The 21,878-nt window shown below is 36.7% G+C and overlaps 1 protein-coding gene across 1 annotated transcript; it reads right to left on the bottom strand.

Moving 5' to 3' along the window:
* Nucleotides 1-3,614: 3,614 nt before the first annotated feature.
* On the bottom strand, nt 3,615-21,226 carry LOC121302603 (cytoplasmic dynein 2 heavy chain 1-like). Its single transcript, XM_041232606.1, has 9 exons — nt 21,138-21,226; nt 17,058-17,218; nt 16,294-16,419; nt 11,970-12,080; nt 11,363-11,518; nt 6,617-6,692; nt 5,052-5,263; nt 4,321-4,425; nt 3,615-3,656 (listed from the first exon to the last, which is right to left on the bottom strand). The coding sequence occupies exons 2-9, from the start codon at nt 17,214-17,216 to the stop codon at nt 3,615-3,617; spliced, it is 987 nt and encodes a 328-aa protein (XP_041088540.1). The 5' UTR covers nt 17,217-17,218; nt 21,138-21,226.
* Between the last annotated feature and the right edge of the window lie 652 nt (nt 21,227-21,878).

Below are 21,878 nucleotides of genomic sequence, written 5' to 3'. Positions count from 1 at the left end.
AGCTGGGTGGTAAAAAGGTCAACAACTGTACAGGTGTGTCAAGATGATAAACCTGAAAGGTGGCTAGTTTAGGTAGAAGTAATATCTAGGGATAAGCTCCCTAATTATGCTTTCCATCAGTCCACTCATCCTTCACCCTCTGGTTTTCACTTGGAGGTCCTTGTCACGTTGTTCATAGTGCAGATAACCTCAATACAGAACCTGACCTCGGTATATACAACATGCTTATTGATTACATTATTAGAATCCATGAGGGTGCTGTTCAAAGAGGTCAAGTTCTGTTCCTATCTTTAAAAACTAATGCAATGGAATAGTCTTCATGGAATATTGATCGAATATTTTTTATTTATTTACTTTTTTAAATAGATATTTCAAAAGGGGGATACAACCTTTACTAATAGTGCATTAAATAATAGTGCATTAGATCAAGTGTTGGCAGAAGGTTGATGTTTTAGGAAAATGCACAATGAAGATAAAGTATCATGTTAACAAACAGCCAGTGGAAATGGTGCAATACGACTGTATATGCTACATACTGTGTTGAGAATGGGGTCAAATCAACTCAATAATCTGTAATAAATGACCAGTTTTGGTCATTTCAATCAGTCACTTATTGGTGTAACAGTATCAGACTATCTATCCTTGACACTGGAGTTAAATAAGGATGATCAAAATAAAACTACAGTCATATATTACACTGTACAGCCACTTCATTCTGGGCCACATAAGAAAGACATAGGCCATCCTTTTGGATAGATAATGAAGCCATAATTAAATGAATATATTCTTATATAAATACATTTTCTCCAAAACTGCCTGCGCATTGTGATTGAAAAGAGATTTGGGGACATGAAAAATGTGTAAAAAACCACTGTTTGGGCAATTAAAGTCACAATCAGGGAAGTTCAGACAATCCTCTATTCTTTGTATACATGCGTACTTTGTGAAATACATACAGGCTGTTGCAGAAAAGTAACTCATTTCATAAATGATGTGGTATTACAATAAAAGGTCTCTGTGACTTGAAGAAAACCATCCTTAGCGCAGACTACTAACATAAAATCTCTAAGGATGCCAACTGAACACCTTCCAGCAGTTTACTGACAACCAGTTGGGGTATTTTGTAAGCAATTTACATGAAATTACAGGAATGTACATCATTAAGAGGTTTTACATGCAATGTCATTCAGGAGGAAAGCCACAGACACCCATTGCTGTCCTCGTTTTTACAGGGCTGACAAGACTACATTAATGCAAACTACATTACAACATATATAAAAATAGACAGGCAGCTCAATCTCATTCAATTATATAGTATGTAATGTGCATAGAACAGAAGGTATATATTTGTTATTACTATGAAGCATTATCTGAGTCAACCAGTACACTGTTTTGTTAAATACCCAGAGCTTCACAAATATCAACATTTTGATTCAACTTCCCATTCAACAGTCCCTCCAATCTGGTTATTCTTGTAGGTAACTACAATATACCTAATTTTCTCTTGTATCCAACACTGCTGAATTATTTTGCATTTGATGATTTTACAACTCATTTTAACTAAAAATCGCTAATATTTGAAAGCCTTTTCCATTAAAATACACCATTTTTAATGTGAAGTTTGAACCCTGGAACTGGCATGGGTTAAAAACAATTAATTTTTCAATTATTAGGTGAATCTGTGTTCAGACGATTCTTGAAACATATTCATCATTTGGCCTCAGGGTTTAATTGATTTTTGCATAGAGAGATTCAGTATATTGCATTCTAATAGCCCTCTCTGTCACAGCTCAACTACCAAAACACAGAGATTTTTATTTCATACTTAAATTAAAATTCCATACAACAAACAATGTGGCATATTCCATAAGGAGATTTTTTTTTTTTTCCTAAAAAGTTTAAAGTTACCAGTTCAATAAAATGTTTCATGTTACCTGACTATCTGGTTATTGCTTAGCTCAACAAAACAAAAAAAAAACAAAAAAAAATCTGCCCTTGAAACCAACTTAACCAAACCCTTGACGTATTAGAATTACTTTGCATAACAATGCCAATCTTACATTTTAGGCAATGCTGTTTAACTTTTAACTAATCCTTTTAATAAAGGAGAAGTAGCTGATATATCATTGTTAGCATGCAGCATCATGAAGGCTGTATGCAGATTGCTCCTAGCCTGGGCTTTAACCCCTTCAGTGCTATGGGGCGTACAGCATATGGGTAACATGCATTTACATATTTTTTGCATATACAACTGTGGCTCCTAGTATTATCAGTGCAATGAGTCACATGAGAACTAGTGAAGCAGATATATGCAGTATCTGCAGTGAATACATAATATAAGACACATATACAGTGGACAAAAAGTGGATTTTAAACTCAACAAAAAGCTCAGCAAAATAGCAGGTGTCAAGAACATCACCATACCTCAACAGGAAGGTTGTTATGTTGTAAGTCCAGGAAACACCATGGCTTTAGTTAACAAAAGGTTTGTTATGTTGTAATTGAGCAAAACATCTCTTGATCAGTTCAATAGCGGTAATTCTAAGCAAACGCAGGCCCCTCCAAGTCAAGCTGGACAAGCTTTTTCTGTCTTCTTTGACTAAGATCTTACCTTGTTCATTCAGTCAGGAATGAAAGTCTTGCTTCAGATCTCTTCTTTTCCAAGGCAGGTACAGAACTGGCCCCAGTATTTAGCACACAGGTATGCCGAACCAGTTCTGGCAGACCCATGTAAATGTATTAAAACTTCCTCTCTATTCACCCTACATTTTATCAATCATAATTACAGCCACTTAGTATTTTCACCACTACATTAGACCAACAGCCTGCATGAACACCTGTGCCTATTTTGTGTATTTTCCACTTCCAGCCTGGTCTAAGGATCTTAACTAGCTCCATGACAAATGCAAATCCAGGTACACAATATTGAGTTACTTTATTTGTTAATTTGGTATAGTTCATGTCCCCTACTAGAAAAAACATTCTTCCTGAAATTCCCTTCAAAGCAAGGAAACACATTGTGTGTGTGTGTCTATATATATATATATATATATATATATATATATATATATATATATATATATATATATATATATAAGCAAAACTATTTGAATGTTAAGGTTAATTTTGTTACCAAAAGTAGTGCCCAAAACATTAGTCAACAATACATTTTTGATTTCGTCAACAATGACAATGAGAGGACGAAAAACACTAGGTATGACGAAGACAAAGACGAACAGTCAATTATCGAGATATGACAAAAAACAACTGACTTGATGAAGAGTAAACTAGACTGTTTTGTGACGCTGACGAGACTAACACAGAAGTCCCTTGAAAAATAGAATGGGGTGTTTATGTGAACAAAGCATCCCAGGAGCATAATGCTAGAGGAATGGCATCTGGAATGTGTAAATATTTGAAAATTGAGTTGATTTAAAGAGGAAGGTTAAGAAAATGTGAGCATGTGATTTCAGTTAGAATAGGATTCAGTACCATCAGATTCCAGCTGTAGCTGGGCTTCTATCAATATGCATATGCAGCTTTCACAACATCCAGAGCAGATCACAGATTTTCAACTGACATAGCAACCGAAATTGGCCTTGACAACCAATGTCCTAAGGGGGAACAATGGTGTAAGTACCGATAATATCCAGTTTCTAAAATTACAGAATATGGACAATGAGTGAAAATGATGAAAAGACATACCTGGCACATAGTGGGACATACTAGAAAGTTATAACAGGTTTAGCAGTCATTTTACAGTATTCACAATGCAAACACTTGCCCTCAAGTGAAACTGCCCTTTTCTGGCACCATGTTCTCCGTCAAGCAAAGTTTATTTGAAAAGATGAGTAATGGTTAGGATGTGGGCTCAAAAAAAAAAAAACACCTGCTCCAATAACTAATCTAGACTGGAAGCAAAGACAACTTCTTTCAACACGGGCACTTATATTTTGCTTTACTCTTTCCCTAGTGAACAGACCATACCAAAGCTTAAATTTCCACAGGAAATAACAATGTTTTCAACCCTTCAGTTCTATAGCGTCCCAGCTGAAATAATGCTTAGTCAGTGTCATCATCCTATTTTGGCTCTGTGATTCACTGTTTGATCCTTTGGAATGTTAGCACTCAGCAAAATATTTGACTGGATGCATTAGAATTAAAACACTGTGCATAAGCAAAACAGAATCCATTTCATGCTGCATGAACAGAAAGCAAATATAGCAGACCATGTACTCTATGTATTGTTCTCCACTGGTTCTTCAGAATAAATAATAACGCCTGTAAACAGAAATTGCTTTAAAAAGGTTCAAAGCTTACCTGGGAGCTGACGATACGCTGGGATGAGCGATCTATGTTAGCAGGTAGACCGAAGAACGCTGGCTTGTCATCCTCTGGCAAATTTTCAATAACACTGCGGTAGTCCTAAAAGTAGGCAGAATAACAATACGCATTCATTAACAGCACTTCCTTATAAAAGTAGGCCTAAAATTAAACCTGCTATTGCAAACACTAACTCGTTTTCCGATTTGAAGCTGCAGTTTAGTTTTCAACATCTCTGCGTTCCTTGCTAAACATATTTTTAAGTCATACATTTAACAAAAGAATCAACTTCATTTGATGCCTTATTGTTACCTTATTAGTAACAGATAATATTACAAATAATACTGATTCTGTCAAAAGCCCTGCTTTGCTTATCTCTGACTTCTCACAACAAAACAACCTTCTCGGTGGGTAAGACACTTTCTAACTTGCTTGTGTTTTTTTTCACTGTATCATTAAATTCATGAAAAAATAAATCTAAATGATCTCATCATTCTACATGCAAACGTCCGTACAACAACAATTTAATGATGCCTTTAAGGTGTCCATATACTACATTATTTCTTAGATGTAAGAAAGCATGTGTCTCAATCAGAACCAAAACCTCAGGGAAATCGTTTTATTTCCATATAAAAGACAATTCTTAAACTGAAAAAAATATATTATTTAACATATTCTTCCATTTAGAAATCTGCCTGCAAATCCGGCGTTTTACTTTAATCACCTACCAAAATACTGCAGGAGTTGGGCAGGCTGATTTGTGAAGGGAAAGCGGTTGCTTTCTTGCCTCTGGACTGAGATCCCATGATAACTTTAGAGTTGAAGAACTGCTCCAGGTAAGATCGCAGGATTTGCAAATCAAACAAGTTGTCAATGCGACCACCATAGATGGCATTTTCCAACAAACCATGAACAAACTCCCACTGAAAATCTTTTGTTCCTGTAAAGCAAGGAATTTAGAAACATCCATAACTAAATTACTATGACTAGTGCCAGTACATAGCAGTAATGCCACCATGCCAGATCTTTCATACCATAGGAAAAACACAAAATATATTGGTACTCATGTATTCATTTTTTTTATGAAGACCAGAGCACATTTATTTTGTGGGGTAGTGCTTTTGTTCCTGTACCATGACTGTCATTCCACTCTTTAAAAAAATATAATAACAATAAGCAGCACTGTATTTTTACTGCACTGTTAAGATACAAGCTTTCTATTTTTGCTTTTGAAGCTGCTTCTGTGGCATATATGTCATATTTGTGTTACGTGATGTTGGAAGGGGTGGGGGAATATAAAGTTTAATCAAGAACGTGGCATATCCATATGGTCAGCTTCTAGTTTTCCATCACATTTTAAAATGTGTGCTTAGGTAGCATTAATCCTTCATGTATGCCGATGGATACAAATAAATACATCACTGTCTTCTAGTCTTTATATGGGGACAAACAGAAGGCGTAAATGCAGGACAGCTGCATATGAGGCTAGGTGATAGTGTGTTACCTTTTATGCATGGTGTGTCACATGAGGGATGCCATCTATCCCCATAAAAAGCAATTTAAACTAATTAAAATATTTGTTTTTTGTTTTGTTTTTTTCTTTTAGCAAAACATTTTTACTGCCTGCTATGGTTAAAGTGACTGTTTGGAATAAACTGACATATGGATAACACCGTGTAACAATTTTTTTTTTTTTTTTTGTTCCTGGGTAGTAAGTGTTATTTCCTAATTGCTTATGCCTCAAAAGTATAGAAAATAGCTATTATTCCCCACAAACTTTGCTTTTGTGACCAGGACAGTGATATTTCACAATATCACTATTTCCAATGGGAAAACGGGCAAATGTGTGTCTTTTCGTTCACATAAAGTCAGAAAAAAACAAATATGAATCCAAATTAACATGTATTTATACGTATATGTATGTAAATACAGTATAATCGTAAATCTCAAAAAACTACTCACTTCTAAATCTTTTGTAGTAATTTTTGTATTACTTTAGTATAAATACATGTTAATTTGGATTCATATGTTCATATAATAGCCATTTTCTATACTTTTGAGGCATAAACAATTAGGAAATAACACTTACTACCCAGGAACAAAAATTGTGTTACATAGTGTAATCTATCTTCTGGACTAGGGAAGCAAGAACCTACTGTGGTTAGCAAGCCTGGTAAATAATGAACAAAGCAAAAACAACAGTGCATGTTAGAGGACACACATAAAAAGAATTATAAGAGGTAAGAAATGATTAAAAAAATGAAAAATGTAAGGATTTTTACACGGCACTGACCTTCAAAACATCTATCAATGATTTCAAATCCTGCACGAAGATCTGACAAAGAAAATTCATAGAACTTGGTCCAACCCTGTAATAACAACAAACAATGCTGTCAAACAGGTTAAATAGCAGGTCAGCTACTTTGCTGGTAGGGTTGGCTGTGTGTACTGGTTATGGCTAAACAAGTTTACCATTTACCTCTCTTTAGCCCCTTTTAAACTGGCATGGTCTACCCGGTTGGAAGCTACCTCGGTCAGGACCCAGTTTCATGTGGGTCGGGTACGCGATAAAGCAGGGCTGACCTGGGTGACAGACGCAAGTACACAATGCGCTTATCAATGCCCCAGAAGCAGCTTGTTCGGATACTTCTATCCAAGCTTCTCTGGATTGAACTGTCAGATCATATGTTGATTAAAGCAAATGTTTCTTCATTCCTGCTGCAATTTGGCTCACGCTGTGACTCAACTAACAAAAATATGGCTAAACAGAATAAACAGCAATGTTCCTTACAGAAGTGAAACCTTCATGCAGGCATAGCTGTTTGTTAAGTAACGTACGAAATCATGCATTTTGTCTTGCTCAACCTGGGTCAAAGGTGTGTCAACCCGCATCCTAAGGTGGGTCGCTGGGACCCGGGTCAAACTGGGTACGACCCAGGTACGTGGTTTCACACTACGCAGGACTGTGACCCATGGAGCCAGAACCTGGGTCTGGACCCGGGTAGGAGTGCCAGTCTGAAACGGGCTTTTGATGAATATAATCTAAACTATGTTGATATGTTGAGAACCTGACTTGCATACGTAACTCAGTATTGCCAGCTAAAATATGCAAAATTATATGGTAGAACAATTGTTCCCTTTTTATCCACAGATCCATTTAAAACACAGTTAGTCACTCAGGATGACTTTGGAGATAGATATTTTTCCTATTTGAAATAAACTTCTACAGACGCACTACCAATACAACTGTAGTAAGCAACATTTTAACATAATAACATGACAATTATTTTGGTGAAGTTGGCCTTAGTATAAAGATAAAGTTGTTTTGTTCCAGTTTATTGACTTTATTATTAACATTATCTGGAGCTGGGCATCACTGGTTTCCATGAATATACATGCTCAGGTATAGATAACTCAGTGGTCAAGCACATGAAGAATGAATTAATAATTTCTAGTGCTTGAGCCACAGGTTAGTATTTCAAGCTGTAGCCCTTAATGTGATTAAAACATGTAATTAATCGTAATGAAATGTGTATCATAATGATTGCTTATGACTCTACCCCAAAACTGCTTATTAGCTGTCTTAAATGCATGAAGCAAAATGTATTATAAAATAGGTATAATAATGAATTATAAATGAATCCTACACTGCTGCTCCTATATAGTTTGGCACTTTATGATTAATCCGTTGCAGATCCCTTTCTTGAAATTGGCATGACCTTTAGGTTAATTTAATACAGATCCTACACAGGCTAGATCACCCTCTTTACACATCGCGTTTACACAAAACACTTTTTAGTTATAACTCTATAGACTTTAAAGCAGTTTCAACCTTACACAAGGATCAGGCGATACAGTATATTCTGGCTAATGATCGTGTTTGGCACAGTGACAATTATTGAGTTCATCTGCTTCAATCATATGGTAAAATTAAGCTATCAATGGGATAAGCCTCGCAAATTAGCCATAGAATGTACCCACAATACCCCTCTGATGACATCCATCATGTACAATACATACCTCTTCCACTACAACTGTTTAAAACAAAGTAACAGATGCAGAACAAGCAGGTTGCAAAAAAGACTTGATTATAATATGTGTGTGATTCATAACAAAGCTAGCTGGACTGTATGAAAGGCACTGGTGGTAACTAGAACAGCATCATTGTGGGCTTGGATCTTCCTTTATTACCAATCTTTAACAAACAAGATCTCCCATTGTCTGAATAATACATGTGTTTTATGCAAGCCTTATATTTGCCTTTGTAGATGGAAATACATCCCTAAGGGCTAGAACATTTACATTTAATTTAATCTAGGCTCTTGGGTTGCCTGTGGCATTTTTTTATCAGTCTACTGTGAAAGCTGAAAATAATTGCAGTTTTGAATGGCACATCTGCACATGTTGTTATGACATTCTCAAATAGTCTGAGAGTGTTGAAAAAAATAGTGTTTGTAAAAAAAAAAAAAAAAGTCAGTGAAACTTATTTGATCTTCAAGTGACTTGATAACAATCTGATTCTCAAAGCAGTACATTTGTTTTAAAAATACATAAAACACATGACATGAAGCAGATTACTCTAGCTGCTTTTTACCAATTCATGTTTTAGGAAAACACAATACACATTTAAAGGTTAAGCTTATTGTACTGTCCAGCTAACCCTATAATAATGTATATAACTATAATATGCCAGTTCAGGGCTGATTAAATGAGGAAGCAGATTGTTCATTTGTGCTGGCAGAAAAAGCAGATTTTCCGCTATATACTTTTTTTTTTCTGGGATTACAGAATTCACACAGGTATATAAATTGGGTCAGTTCTATATGAAAACAAGAAATGGTGAAAACGTCACCTCATCAGAATCACAAAAAAGTCAGTGTACAGGTGTGGTGGGGTCACCTGCCCCTGTGTGTAGATTGTGTTACAAGTTGTATACAAGTTGTACATAGTACGTTATTGTTGGTGTATATATATATTGGTGCACAGGATATAATGGGGCTGTGGAGCACAAGTGATTTAAAATATATAGTTGTATTTAAGCACAAGGATTGCAATCACTTCACGTGCAGATAAATGTGTATTAGTATGTGAGCACGGGGAGTGCACAGATTAGTTCACGTGCTGGGATTCAAGTAAATAATTAAATAGTAATTGAATCCTGGCGCAATTATATATATAGATGCACAAAGCACTCACTCGGGGCTCTGTGTTTGTGAGTGGCGAACAGGTGTGGAGAGGAGGTAATAACAACTGGAAATAACAATTGCTAAGCGTGCTGGCTTTTAAAGCAGCACGATACTTGTTATTGTTTGTTTGTCTGTTTTGGCCATCGCGCCATTTTGTTTTACAAAGTGTTTTTTGTTTTGTTTCACTCTGTTTATTTTGCAATAAAACACACGAACCAGCGCATTCACCGTAACACCTTGCAGTACTGTGTGTTCTTCCAGGTCCGACATCCACTACAGCCAGCCTGTTCACAACATGTGGCCATACCATTTGTTTTGCCCCTGTGCCCTTTAGTTCCTGAGATACTGGTTTGGGCAAAAATGCAATTTTGAGCAATAATTAGTGAGTAACTTATCTTAGTTTATAAATCATATAACAGCACAAATTATGGAAAAAATATGATTTAAAGCAAGACTAAGGGTGGGGATTGTATTGTTCATTTTTCCTCACTCAGACCCTTTACTTACTAAATATCATGGTATCCCTGAACAGATAATCGTCTACTCTTAACTTTGTTAATGAGCAAGACATCTCACAAGTAGAATGGTGCCACAAAATATTCTCTTTTTTCTAGGAAAGCAGTACAACTGGGGATGGAGAGTTTGTTGCCGAATAACTTCACTCAGACTACTTGCTGACTAAATATCCCGGAATCCCTGAACACATAATGGTCTCTTCTTTAAAAATATATTAAGGCTTTTAATGAACAATTCATCTCACTTCAGTGGTACCCTAAAATGTCCATAAATGACCAGCTTCAACAGAAATAGCCATAGAAATGTGCTGACTAGAGAAGAAACATATTTGGCAGTACAGAACAGCAGCTCTCAATAGTCCAGACAACATCTCTTTGAAAGATGAAGTAAAATCAACCCCAGCAAGTTTTCTATCAGCCAAAACGTACAGTTCTTTTCACATTTTAATTGTTATAGGATTATGAAGACTCTGGTCAAAATAGATGCTGCTGGTTTTGCGTCACTAGGCGGAAAGTTGTAAACAAACAGCCAATGCAGTGACTCCACTTTCCCAATTTAACTTGTTAAAAGGACTCTTACTGGCCGCATTATAATGATGATGGATGCCCAGTAAAACCTGCTGTTCTACACTGCAGTGTATGAAAGGTGCTCAAGCTTCACTGCTCAACACAGCTCATTCTAGTAAAGCTGGATATGGATATATGTTTGGATGAGGAAATGATGAGAGGGAAGAACCCCAGGTAATAAATATTATTGCTGCTGAAAATGCTGATGCGCTTTCCACATATAGAAAATTAATTGCTGTGTGGATAAAGCTGCAACAACTTAACTGTCCTGCATCTAGCAAACAGAGGGAAAGGAAAATGAAAGATTTACAGCCATGGATACGATTAAATGGAAGTATAAAAACAGCTAAAATATAGGCTGGACATAACATGAGAGAACATTACTTTATTATAAGCAGTGCAGCCTGTTTTTTCCTTTAAGATTAAAACACTGTTTATCAACCAATAGTTGCAAGATAACCTCCAGCTAAACCTGGCTACCAGTGAGAGATTTATTGTTTTTAAAACTGTGAACAGGGTGTAAGGTTTAAAGTCAGGTATAAGGGAGTAAACACAGGTGACCTATATTTAAACAAGACCAAACCTGGATTTTTGTTCTTACTGTAAAGACTAAAATACAGTTAAACAACAGCAGTATTTAGACCCACCACCATTTACTGGATGTCCAGTCTGTCTTCATTAGCCAGAATCCTTTTCAAAAACCATAATACAAGTTGATTAAAACCTTCCTTGCTTTTTATTTAAATGATTTTAATGGAAAATAATACGTACTTGAGGGATGTAATTCCTTCGCTCCTGACACACAGCATGGAACCACGCCAAGCAAAAAAGGGACTGAGCTCGAGGCGAGAGACCTGTGTGACTAATCTGTTCAGGGGTCCAGGATTCATACGTCCTCATCAGGTTCTTTTTCAGACCTGGCGGCGCCTTGGAACAAAAAAAAAAAAAAAAAAAAAAAAAAAAAAAAAAAAGGATTTGAATGTTTTCCCTGAATCTAATTTATAGCATGCCTTTGCTTTTATCTTTGATTGGATCAGATAAAAATGCAGGCATAATTTTGAGTGGGAAATAAATCCTTGCTGCTGTCATTAATCCATGCTTGTATCTACTCTCTAATCATTAGAGCAATAAAGAAAAAAAAAAAAAAAAAAAAAAAAAAAAAAACACTTTTTTTGTGTTGCAAACTCTGAATGGGCAAGAAGAAGAATTTATGATGCACAATGACTAAAGTGTGTCTTTATCTTTTCAGAATGCCCCTAATACTGTACATTGCTATTTAACAATATATTTAAAACCACCCCAACAAGAACAAGAATAGTTGTTACTAGACCCTTGGTATTTTTTACATATACATAAACTTTGTACTGTAGATTATTACCTCATATGTAATCTTTAGACTTGACTGAAGGAGTATTGGCGTGAATTTTGGATGAACTTCTGCAGTGAGCCAAAGGCGAAAGTTAGATTTAGGTTGAAGTGAATTTAGCGCCTAAAAATAAAAAAAATAAAAAAACACATTAAGTGTGAATAATTACTTATAATATTTACATACATTAAATGACAAGTTGGGATTAAGATACAGGCATCAAACTAAACAAATGCCATGATGTAAAACAGCCTCTAATTTCTTGGCTCATTTGTATCATATCTTTCAAGAAAGGAATGTTGCACATTAGCATTTACCAGTGAATATAACCAGTGCATTGAATAAGAAAGATGATGACATGGTTTCATTGTTTTAAGCACAACATTATCAAAAGATAGAAGAGCACTGAATATTTTTTAAATGCATTTATAATAATGTATTACTTTAAATCTAAACCATTTATTCTCTTATTACGTTCAAAAGCATTTAAACCAAACTATACAAATCCACAGTGGTAGTTAAACATGTCATATGACCACTTACGCAGCGTTGTAAAAACAAAATTATACATTAAAAACAAAATTATATATACAATTATAACAGCAATCAAATTATAACACAGAACAGTCCATTTGTAATTTGAATTATGTATTAATTCAATTATGTATATTGAATTAATAATTCCATCTTGAATGAACCCATTTGCCCTTCTTTGGTCTGGATCACATCCTTTAGTGTGGACAACCTGCAGTCTGGTCTATAGTTTTGAGATTAAAATACTGTAGAGAAATAATTATATCTACATGGCCCAGAAAACAACTGTTTTTATTACCTGTCAGAATTGCTCTAAAGGATTATGATATGATATCCAGGCTGGATAATTCATATTACTGAGTCAAAAACAGGATAAAACAAGCATATAAAGAAAGGGAGAAATATCCAAGCACTGTATCTGTCAGGCAGGCAAATCTATTTTACTCTCATTGATAACTTCATGCCAAGAGTAAATACTGAATAAACACTTTTTTGTATCTTGTTTTTATTTCTCATCAGACACTGCATCACTTTTCTGATGTGAAGAAAACAACAGTCTCAAAAAACAACCATATTATTAAAATTAAAACACAAAGAACAGCTCCATTATTACATTCGGTGTACAAACACAAATGTATCACACATTTCTACTAACTATCATGTTATTTCAATTCATACAAATTCCTTGTATTACTGATTTGAGTCTGCAGGCCCATATACATTATGTGCCCTTTCTCACTAGTGGGACAAACAGGGTGACTCATGGAAAACATAGATCTTTTCTTAACATCTTTTGTCACAAAGACACAAAATTCTGGTATTCTGATATTCAGCATCAAAATGTTTGTTTACTTTAGTTTGTTGTTCCAAAACCTCGAAATTGCGTAACTGGTTTATGGACTGCAAGCCAGCTATTGCATAATATTGCTTTTATGGTACATGCAGGTGTCACTACAGTATATCCTCACCACCTTTTGATGGAATAACAAGCATTCCAAATTTGATACATACAGGGGCTCGATTAAACTTAAAAACACTTAGCAGGTCTAGTTCAATTTGGGCTGTCTTCACACGACTGTTAGGCAACATCATCCTGGATGTATTCTGTAATATATAAAAGTTGCATCTCCCTGTTTAAACTCAGTTCGGTGGATATGAATATGTATAGTGTCCCTGACAGTATATTAATAAAATGACTTGCAATACAAGGCTGTGTAAAACACTTAGCTGTTGCTGTGAAGTACACTCCCACTGGTAAAAACGTGACATGTACTTTAAGTCACCCCTTAAGGGGTTTTAAATGTTCAAATGATTTGGGACTTGTGCCACATTTTAAAACCTCATAATTAAAATGATATATCTCCCAAGTCACCATATTATCCTTGTTTCCAAGGACTAAACATTGTTTTGAACTGTAACAGATCCACAGAGAGATTAATGTCTGCAAATATAATGGGTAGGTTTTTTTTTTTTTTTCATTCTCATCTGATTGCTCCATCATCTTCAGAGTGCCTTGTTATTTATGCTGTCTTTTTTATGTTTTGCTTTTATCAGATTTCCTCACAGAGTCACCCTGCTTGTTCTGAGGTGACCCTTGTTTTTCGTCCTGAGTGAACCCTGTGTGTATGAGATAGCCTGCAGTAGCTGGTTGTTCCCCTTTGACCACTGCTTGATAATGCCAGCTCTAACTCAACAACAAGTCATGCTTAATAAAAAATGGACCACCAGTTAGTCAAGCCTTTTCACCTCTTATACGGAAGCAGTCTAGAAACTAAGTCTAGAGTCTTCCGGAGCCAAAAGGCGCACAGTTTACACTGGATGAAACGATAAAGCAATTTAACTTTAGACACAAACACTTCTGACCCTGCTAATCAGTTATCATAACTTCTGCTGGCTGTAAAGAAGCAGGGAAATATCAAACGCATGCGACACCTGAATCATATCTGCAGCGTTTGCAAAACAAATTATGTCCAATATCCCATTGTGACACTTGCCAGGCCCAAACTAATATTTCAGCAGCCAAAGTAAATTAAACAAATGTGGTATCATGTATCATTAAAGTAACTGCCTGTATGGTAATAAAAAAACCCATCTATTTCTTAAGAGTAAACAATGTAGAGAACTGGCAGAAACAGGAACATGTAGTCAGTAATTTAGAAATGACAGTATAGTATGGTGCACTGTTTAGTTTATTGTTTTATTTTGCTTTTAATTGATGAAGCAGCACTGTTTAATACTTTTCTTTTAAATCTGAATTAATACAACAAATTTGTAAAAGCCAATGCAGTGGGAACTATTGTCTAAGCATGGTTTTGGAAAGAAATGCTAAGTAAAGCAAAGAAGATATGTTCTTGAACTTGTTTGGGTACTTGATCAGCTCAAATAAAATACTGGTAGTTTAATACAGATGTGATGAGCAATGTACAACTCGATTGTATGCTCTGTTATTAGTTTTACAATTTTGAAAAATGAACAGTTTCTAGCATTAACTAAAAACAAAAAAATAACACTAAAATTATTAATGGAATAAAATGTTGCAAACAAGGGTTATTTATCGGTGTTGAGCATGTAGGAGAAAAAATTAATTGTAAAAAAAAAAAGTACTTTAAAAACACAAAAAAAGGTGTTTTCCTAAAATTGAAGTCTCAAAAAGGGGTAGCGACTTTTACGCCAGTACAATTTCTACGTTTGTTTTTTTTTTTTTTTACGCCAGAACGATTTTTACGGTATGTGCACAAGTCAAATGTCCAAAGAAAAAAAAAAGAAAAAACGAGTAGCAGCCTCTGGAAACCTCTGTATCTTTATGGGGTATGGCACCAACTAGTTTGTGGAATGATAATTGGAGGCCACATTATTGGGAAGTCTATTCATTAAGCTGCAAAAGAAAACAACATGCCAACGTCCCTGTTATAAACAAAAGCCAAATACAGAAGTTGCTGCTGAAATATTACTCCATGAGGAGTCATAACTCTCTGTCATCTTGGATAGAACAAAACAAGTGTCATGAAGCTGAAAGGACATCGCTGTCAGGGAATACACTTAAAAGTAAGTGGACTCTGTAGAAATGGCAATCAGCCATTTTGAGTGATGAATTATGGTACACGCTATTAAATATCAGACACAAGTCGCTGGTGTTTTAATCATAGTATGGGGCCGCCTCCTGCTGGTATGGGCTTAGACCAAAAATTAAAATAAAGGAACTTTGATTGAGTTTTAGGTAAAGGGCCACATGCAATATAATGCAGATTCATAAATTGAAAGTTCTGTAGGTGAAAGGAAAGGAAATCTTTCATCATGGTCACACCAAGTCTCTAATCTTATCTAACCAAGCAACTTTGGGGAAAAAAAATAAAACATTTCAGGCACAGATCAACACCTTCAAATCCTGGCACAGCAGTCTAGTGTTCTATGTGACAACGTCAGAAAGCCTACAAAAATCTGTATTGTTTGTAATTTGGGAAGCCTTTTCACATATTTTTGGAGGTTAGTGTACATAATTACATTCTAAATGTCAACATATTTGCACTATTTTTAGAACTGTTATGATAGAAACAAATCATTTTTAAAGAAAATAAATAAAACATAAATATTGTGCAAGGTTAACTGAAGGACAAATTTCTTGTGGAATGTTAAAAGTAGCTTTTGAGTTGTTACTGTTTTTTTAAATATATTAGACACACTTTATTTATGCTTCCCACAAGACTAATTAATCTGTAAACTTTCTCTCTCCTCTCTCTCTCTGATTAACCTTGGGCCTCCAAACTGGATAAAACCAGTGTGAACAATGCAGTGAGCCTCTCACCTTTTCTAAAACTGGAAGCCAAGCTGTAACCAGATGCAGATTCTTCAAACAAAGCCATTCCCCATTGTGTGCACATTCCTTAAGAGTCTGGATGGCGATGTCAGCCTGGCCCTGGCCCATAGCCACCTGAAAAAAAGGAAGAAAATAATCAAAAAAAGCATCTGTCAAGGGTTTTTGTCAGCTTCTTCGGGAAACAATTTTCTAATTAAATGGCTATTTTATATGAGCTTCTGTAAAAAAAAAAAATATCCTCTCTCAACACCCTGTAACTGTAATTTCTGAAATTGCGCCACTTCAGAAATTAATCTTTTAGAAGTCTTTTTGAGCTTCCCCGTAGCTGTAAAAGGCCTTTAGTTAGTACGTTTTTTACCATTACTTGTTTAAATACTAGCTACCTTTCATGAAACCCTTGATTTAGGGTTCTGTGTGATATATATATATATATATGATATAACTTCATTCCACTATATATTGTAATAATGCTTAGATTTCCTCTAATTCAGTATTCTTATATAACATTATTGTGTGTGTTTTTTTCATGTTTGACTGCTCAAAGTTTTGTTTAATATTTTAAAGCAATTCCCTCAGATAAAATTCAACAGCAACAGTGGAATTCAGACACACAGTACAAACCTCTACCACTCAAAGTGACTGCAAAATATAACAAGGATAAGGAAAACAATAACACATTTGAGGATATACAAAACATGTGTTTTTCACCAGGCTTCACTATTTTGACTGACTATTTTAGGATTACTGCTTACCTCATGGTAGTACTCTTTGCCAATCACCTCACTAGCAAGTTCCAACAACTCTTGGGAAGGATCAGCACCAGGAGAAATAATGATCAGGATTGGCTCAATTTCTAGGGTTTCCTTATACAGCCTCTTCAGATTCAAAGGTGGTGGAGAAAGCTCTCTCATTCCTGTTCAAACAATAAAGGGAACAGAATCCAGCTAAGACTTTAAGGCCAATTAACCACGCAGCCATATATTTTCACTGATGCAATACAAAACCAGTTTCGAATCTACTGTAAATTGTAAATCCTTCTCCGTTTACTAACTGTCTCTTGTGCTGCTTTATTTAAGATTTAATGAGACAAAAAAACATTAAAAAAGGGATCCCTGCGTAAAATATTTCCATTTCAATAAGAGCAACTTATTAAAATCTGATTACACCAAGTACATTAGAAATCATGTTAGTTACTCAAACATGTAGCATAAGAAATGCATACATATGGTAGGGCAGGAGCCCTGCACATGGTGAGCGGGTTTTGTGTCTATATACAGTGCTATCCCATTATAAAGCAACCTGTTATATTGTTGAATCAGTTATAACATGGTAAGGTCGTGACTCCCATTTCCCCCACAATGCAATTTGGCTCGCAAACATTGGGTGAACATTCTAGATATACAATACGAAGCACGGCAGACAGCAAAAAATAAAAATCTTTCTCTTTTAAAATGAAACTCGTTGCAGTGGCTAGAGTAAGAAAAGGTGAAAATCAAGCAGCAGTTTCTATTACACTGCTGTTTTTGTGCGTTTGCTAGCAGGGAAGCGGTAAGTTTGCCTCAGTCAGGATTGATGGGTGACGTCCGGAGAGGAGGGGACATGAAAGTATATAGGGGGGTGCCCACATCAGTGCGTGCAGAGGCGAGTGAGACAAACTGCTGTGTGAATGTGAAAGACTGTTTGTTATTTTTGGTGTGGCCCAGGCTAACGGGGGCTGGGAATGACTGTCCCAATAAAACATGGATTCAAGTACCTACAAATTGTGTGTCTCCTTCATTAATTTTCCAATGTATGCTACAATATTAATTTGGCTTGTGGGCATTGTAAATCATTTCGGGAACAAAAATGCCAATACTCATTAAAAGGCAAAACACAAATAACGCAGTCTCCTATTACGGACCCCGACAACCGCATTATATCGGGGTAAATAGTTTTGTGTAAAAATGGGTGTAATTATATTTAAATAATTAATGAAGTACCTGATGCTCCTGAGAGAGCCTGCCTGTTTTGTGCGATAGCCAGTTGTGGAATCTATGGAATCTAAATCAGCAGGTAGGTCTGTGCCGGTGGGGCATCAGGTATATAAAGGTCCCATTTATTCACCTCAGGGCGGCTGCAAAGCTGAAGACAATGGGCTGAACGTCCACACTACCCGGACAAAGATGAAAGCTGAAAGCCTTAGATCGGCGTAAGGGTAACCCAGATTCGGATTCGAAACAAGAAGCCGATGTCCAGGCCAGTAGCCGAAGTCGGGATTTGTTTATTACTGAACATTGAAGATTAGTTCAAGGACTCCCTTAAATATTAGCAAGGTGTATTAGCGGGACCTCCAGCGCACACCGTTTAAAACAGCACCTTTTATTTTACAAATTTTTGTAGTGTTTTATTTTGCTTTCTGTACTACCATTGCTGGTAGTGTCACATGAGCTGTTCAGTGTGTTGCTATGTAAATAAATCCTGTTCACTGCAGGGCGTATCAACTATAAAACGCAGTCTTGATCTCGTGCCTGTCACTCAACAGCGAATACACGCACCCATACAGCTAGCCTGTCACATATGGTAGCAGCAAGATTCGCTGCGTTTCACAGAGGCAAGGCAGGTCATCAGGAGAAATTCGAGATTCCAGGTGGGAAAGGACCCCTGGGGAAAGAGCTGACACCCCAAACCCCTGCAATTTTTGAGACGGGGACAAGGGCAAGCCTGCAGGTGACGCTCAGTAGCCACCGGAGGCACTATTGACGGAGTCAAAGGGGGGAAGCAAGGAAGATGAGAACGAAAAGCCAAAGAGGTATGAACAGGATCCCTGAAAGCCGGAGAAGGAGGAGTCACTGTCCTCGAAGGCTAAAGTGGGAGGAACTACCATCCTCAAAGGCCAGAGTAGGAGTGGCTGTCTACCTGTCTGAAGAGCCAGAGGAGGAGCTATGGCCCAAGAGAAGGAGTAGCAGCCACCCCGCGGATCAAAGAAGGCGCTACAGCCCCTGACAGCCCGAGGAGAAGGAATTGCCATCCCCAAGAGTGAGGAAAGACAGAAGGGACAGGTTTCAATGGTGGAGGAGTCGAGGAGATTAGCTTCACCACAGACCCGACCACTAGCCCTGTGCTCTAATCCAGCGCCTATGGGTCAGCTCCCTGGGCCTGTGCTCCCAGACACCGCGCCGTCATGTCAGGACCTCTCATTGCTGGGACTGGGTCCCAGGTCATGCCACCACCAGGCACAGTCGTTCACCCAGACTCCAGTTCAATTCCCCTTGGTTGGCCAGATGTCGCTACACTGTTGCAGAGGCTCTCAACTCTGCCTGCAGCTTGGGTCCCCTGTCACCGATTCTCGGGGTGGAGAATTCCAGGGTGGAATGAGTGAGAGGGTAGCCATGTTATGAAACGGGTTCTATATTACATTTAATTTTGTAGCTGATAATCTTTACCTTGATTTTAGTTTTAGTTATTTGTGCAACTATGTTCAAAATTGTTGTTGCTATACAGAAAACACAACTTACAACAAGTGTGTGGACACTTTATAAGGAATGCTCCCTGTGCACTGTTCAAGTCAATATAGCTTAATACTGTGATTAATGCATGTATGCACAGATTTCTTTTAGCTGCCACTGTGGTCTGCAGCTGTAATCTTCCCCTATCACTCACCAGTCATTTCTTAATGCTCACAGACAGATCCTTTTCTGGGTCATGTCTCACTATGGGTTTTCATTTCCAGGCAGAAGAAATCAGGCTTTCCGACTGGTCGAGCACCAATCTCTGTTAAATCTCGCTTCTAATTTAAATGATGACTAACAGATATCTCTAGGTCTTGTATACTGAATTGTTCATTACCCCGTCGTGTGGATACTGTAGTTTATTTCTTAATGAAACTGACACATCCATGAAATAGTAATGCACAAAAAAAAGAAATGCAATGTATGCCAGATATTTCTTTCTGTATAACATGACAATAATTGAAGATTGCATTTCTGTAGAACATTCATGTAGATCGATGTATTATAAATGTTGTAATAGTGAAAATAACCTCCTTACCACGATCTCTATAAGGATTTTAAACTTTAAAATAAATATAAATCACTTATTTGTAAAAAAAGAAACATTCTGCTGCAAACATTCTACGAATGATTATAAAATGAAGGTCATATCAGACATCTGAAAAGCACTGGGGGTATACTCTACAAAGAAACAGAACTGCAGTTACCTTGGCTTTTTAATGAAAAGTTGTATGACTGCCAGAATAGAAACGGTTTTCACTGGAGAGAAAACACGGTACAAAAGGCTGTCATTCATATTCAAGTCCCGAATGAAGACTTCAGCTCTTAGGTACTGGCTAAACAATTGCCTGCTGGTGACCTTTTCCCCATGTTCCCATAGCAACAATAAGAAAAGCAGAATTTAAAGCGCATTCTGTAAATTATTTAAATACCACCTGTTACTGAATGTCCTCAGAGAAGTGCTAGGTATCTCTTTTGTTTACTTTTTTACATTTTGTCAATTAAAAGATGTACCAGGGAGACTTTGAACCAAGACTTCAGCTTCAAAAACATAAAAACAGGGATCAGAAACAGATTGAAAAAAAAAAAGATTTCTTTCATTTGAGGCTTTTTCAAATCCTGAAAATGAAAAACAAAAAGAAAAGAAAATGAGAACTAATGTGCAGCGCAGAAAAACTACCACGAATAAAAGCTATCTGTAGGGGGATGTAGTTTTGACTCAGTGTATTTCAGGAGATTAATATCAATGTAACACCATTCCAGCTATTCTTACAGCATTTCAGCTGGAAAAACATAGAACTACATAGCTTTCTGTTACACTGTTCGCCAGAACTAAAAACTTACCTTATTCTTGCCTGCAGCTCTAACACCTGTGACTCTTGACTCTTTCAGACCTCATACACTAAGCATGACTGAGCCATGACAGAGCTTTTAACTGTGCAACTTTTAGGGAGAGACAGGTTTTGAAATGTGTAGGGCTTAGTAGAAGGCACTCTCCTTTTTGGGAACTGCCAATTTCCCAGTGCTATGTAGGGCAGGGCTGTCCAACTTTTTCGGTTAAGAGACTGATGACCAAGCAGATCCAGAGCTCTATCAATCTATCTATCTATATAATAATAAGGCCCGTCAGGGTGTCCATATCCGAACACCCTGAAAGTCTACAGTTCACATTGCAGAAAACTGCAAAAATAATGGAACGGAAGGAAGGTGCTGGCGTAAAATGAGCCTGTAGACCCCCACTCTCCTGGAATAATCCATAAAATAGGTATAAGATACAGCTCACCTTCAAACCGTCAGCACAGTCTCTGCCTTTATTATAAATGCTTTCCTGTTAAAAATATACTGACGATACGCTTGCGTCTTATACAGTAACTAATTGACCATTTTGTTTTATTGGTCCACATGCGTACCTGCGTACTGACACGATTATGGAGCATTGGAAAGCCATATTCTCTGCGAAAACATGTAGACAAAACAAATACTCATCACAGTAACTACAGCCTGTCATCTGCATTTTCTTTGTGACCTGATCGTGATGGAGACAAACATGGTTATCCAGCGAATTATATTTTTTTAATTGTACAT

The sequence above is a fragment of the Polyodon spathula genome, chromosome 30 (genome assembly GCF_017654505.1).
Source record: "Polyodon spathula isolate WHYD16114869_AA chromosome 30, ASM1765450v1, whole genome shotgun sequence".
NCBI lineage: Eukaryota > Metazoa > Chordata > Actinopteri > Acipenseriformes > Polyodontidae > Polyodon > Polyodon spathula.
This window is presented reverse-complemented; position numbering and strand designations above follow the sequence as displayed.

What these genes read in the sequence shown, in the direction of transcription:
- LOC121302603 (XM_041232606.1), bottom strand. Translation starts at nt 17,216, where the DNA reads ATGAGAGAGCTTTCTCCACCACCTTTGAATCTGAAGAGGCTGTATAAG. An exon ending in GCAAAGAGTACTACCATGAG is followed by an intron (nt 16,420 to 17,057) that starts GTAAGCAGTAAT and finishes CCTTTTTTTCAG; the next exon opens with GTGGCTATGGGCCAGGGCCA. An exon ending in CATTGATAGATGTTTTGAAG is followed by an intron (nt 5,264 to 6,616) that starts GTCAGTGCCGTG and finishes CTTGCTTTACAG; the next exon opens with GAACAAAAGATTTTCAGTGG.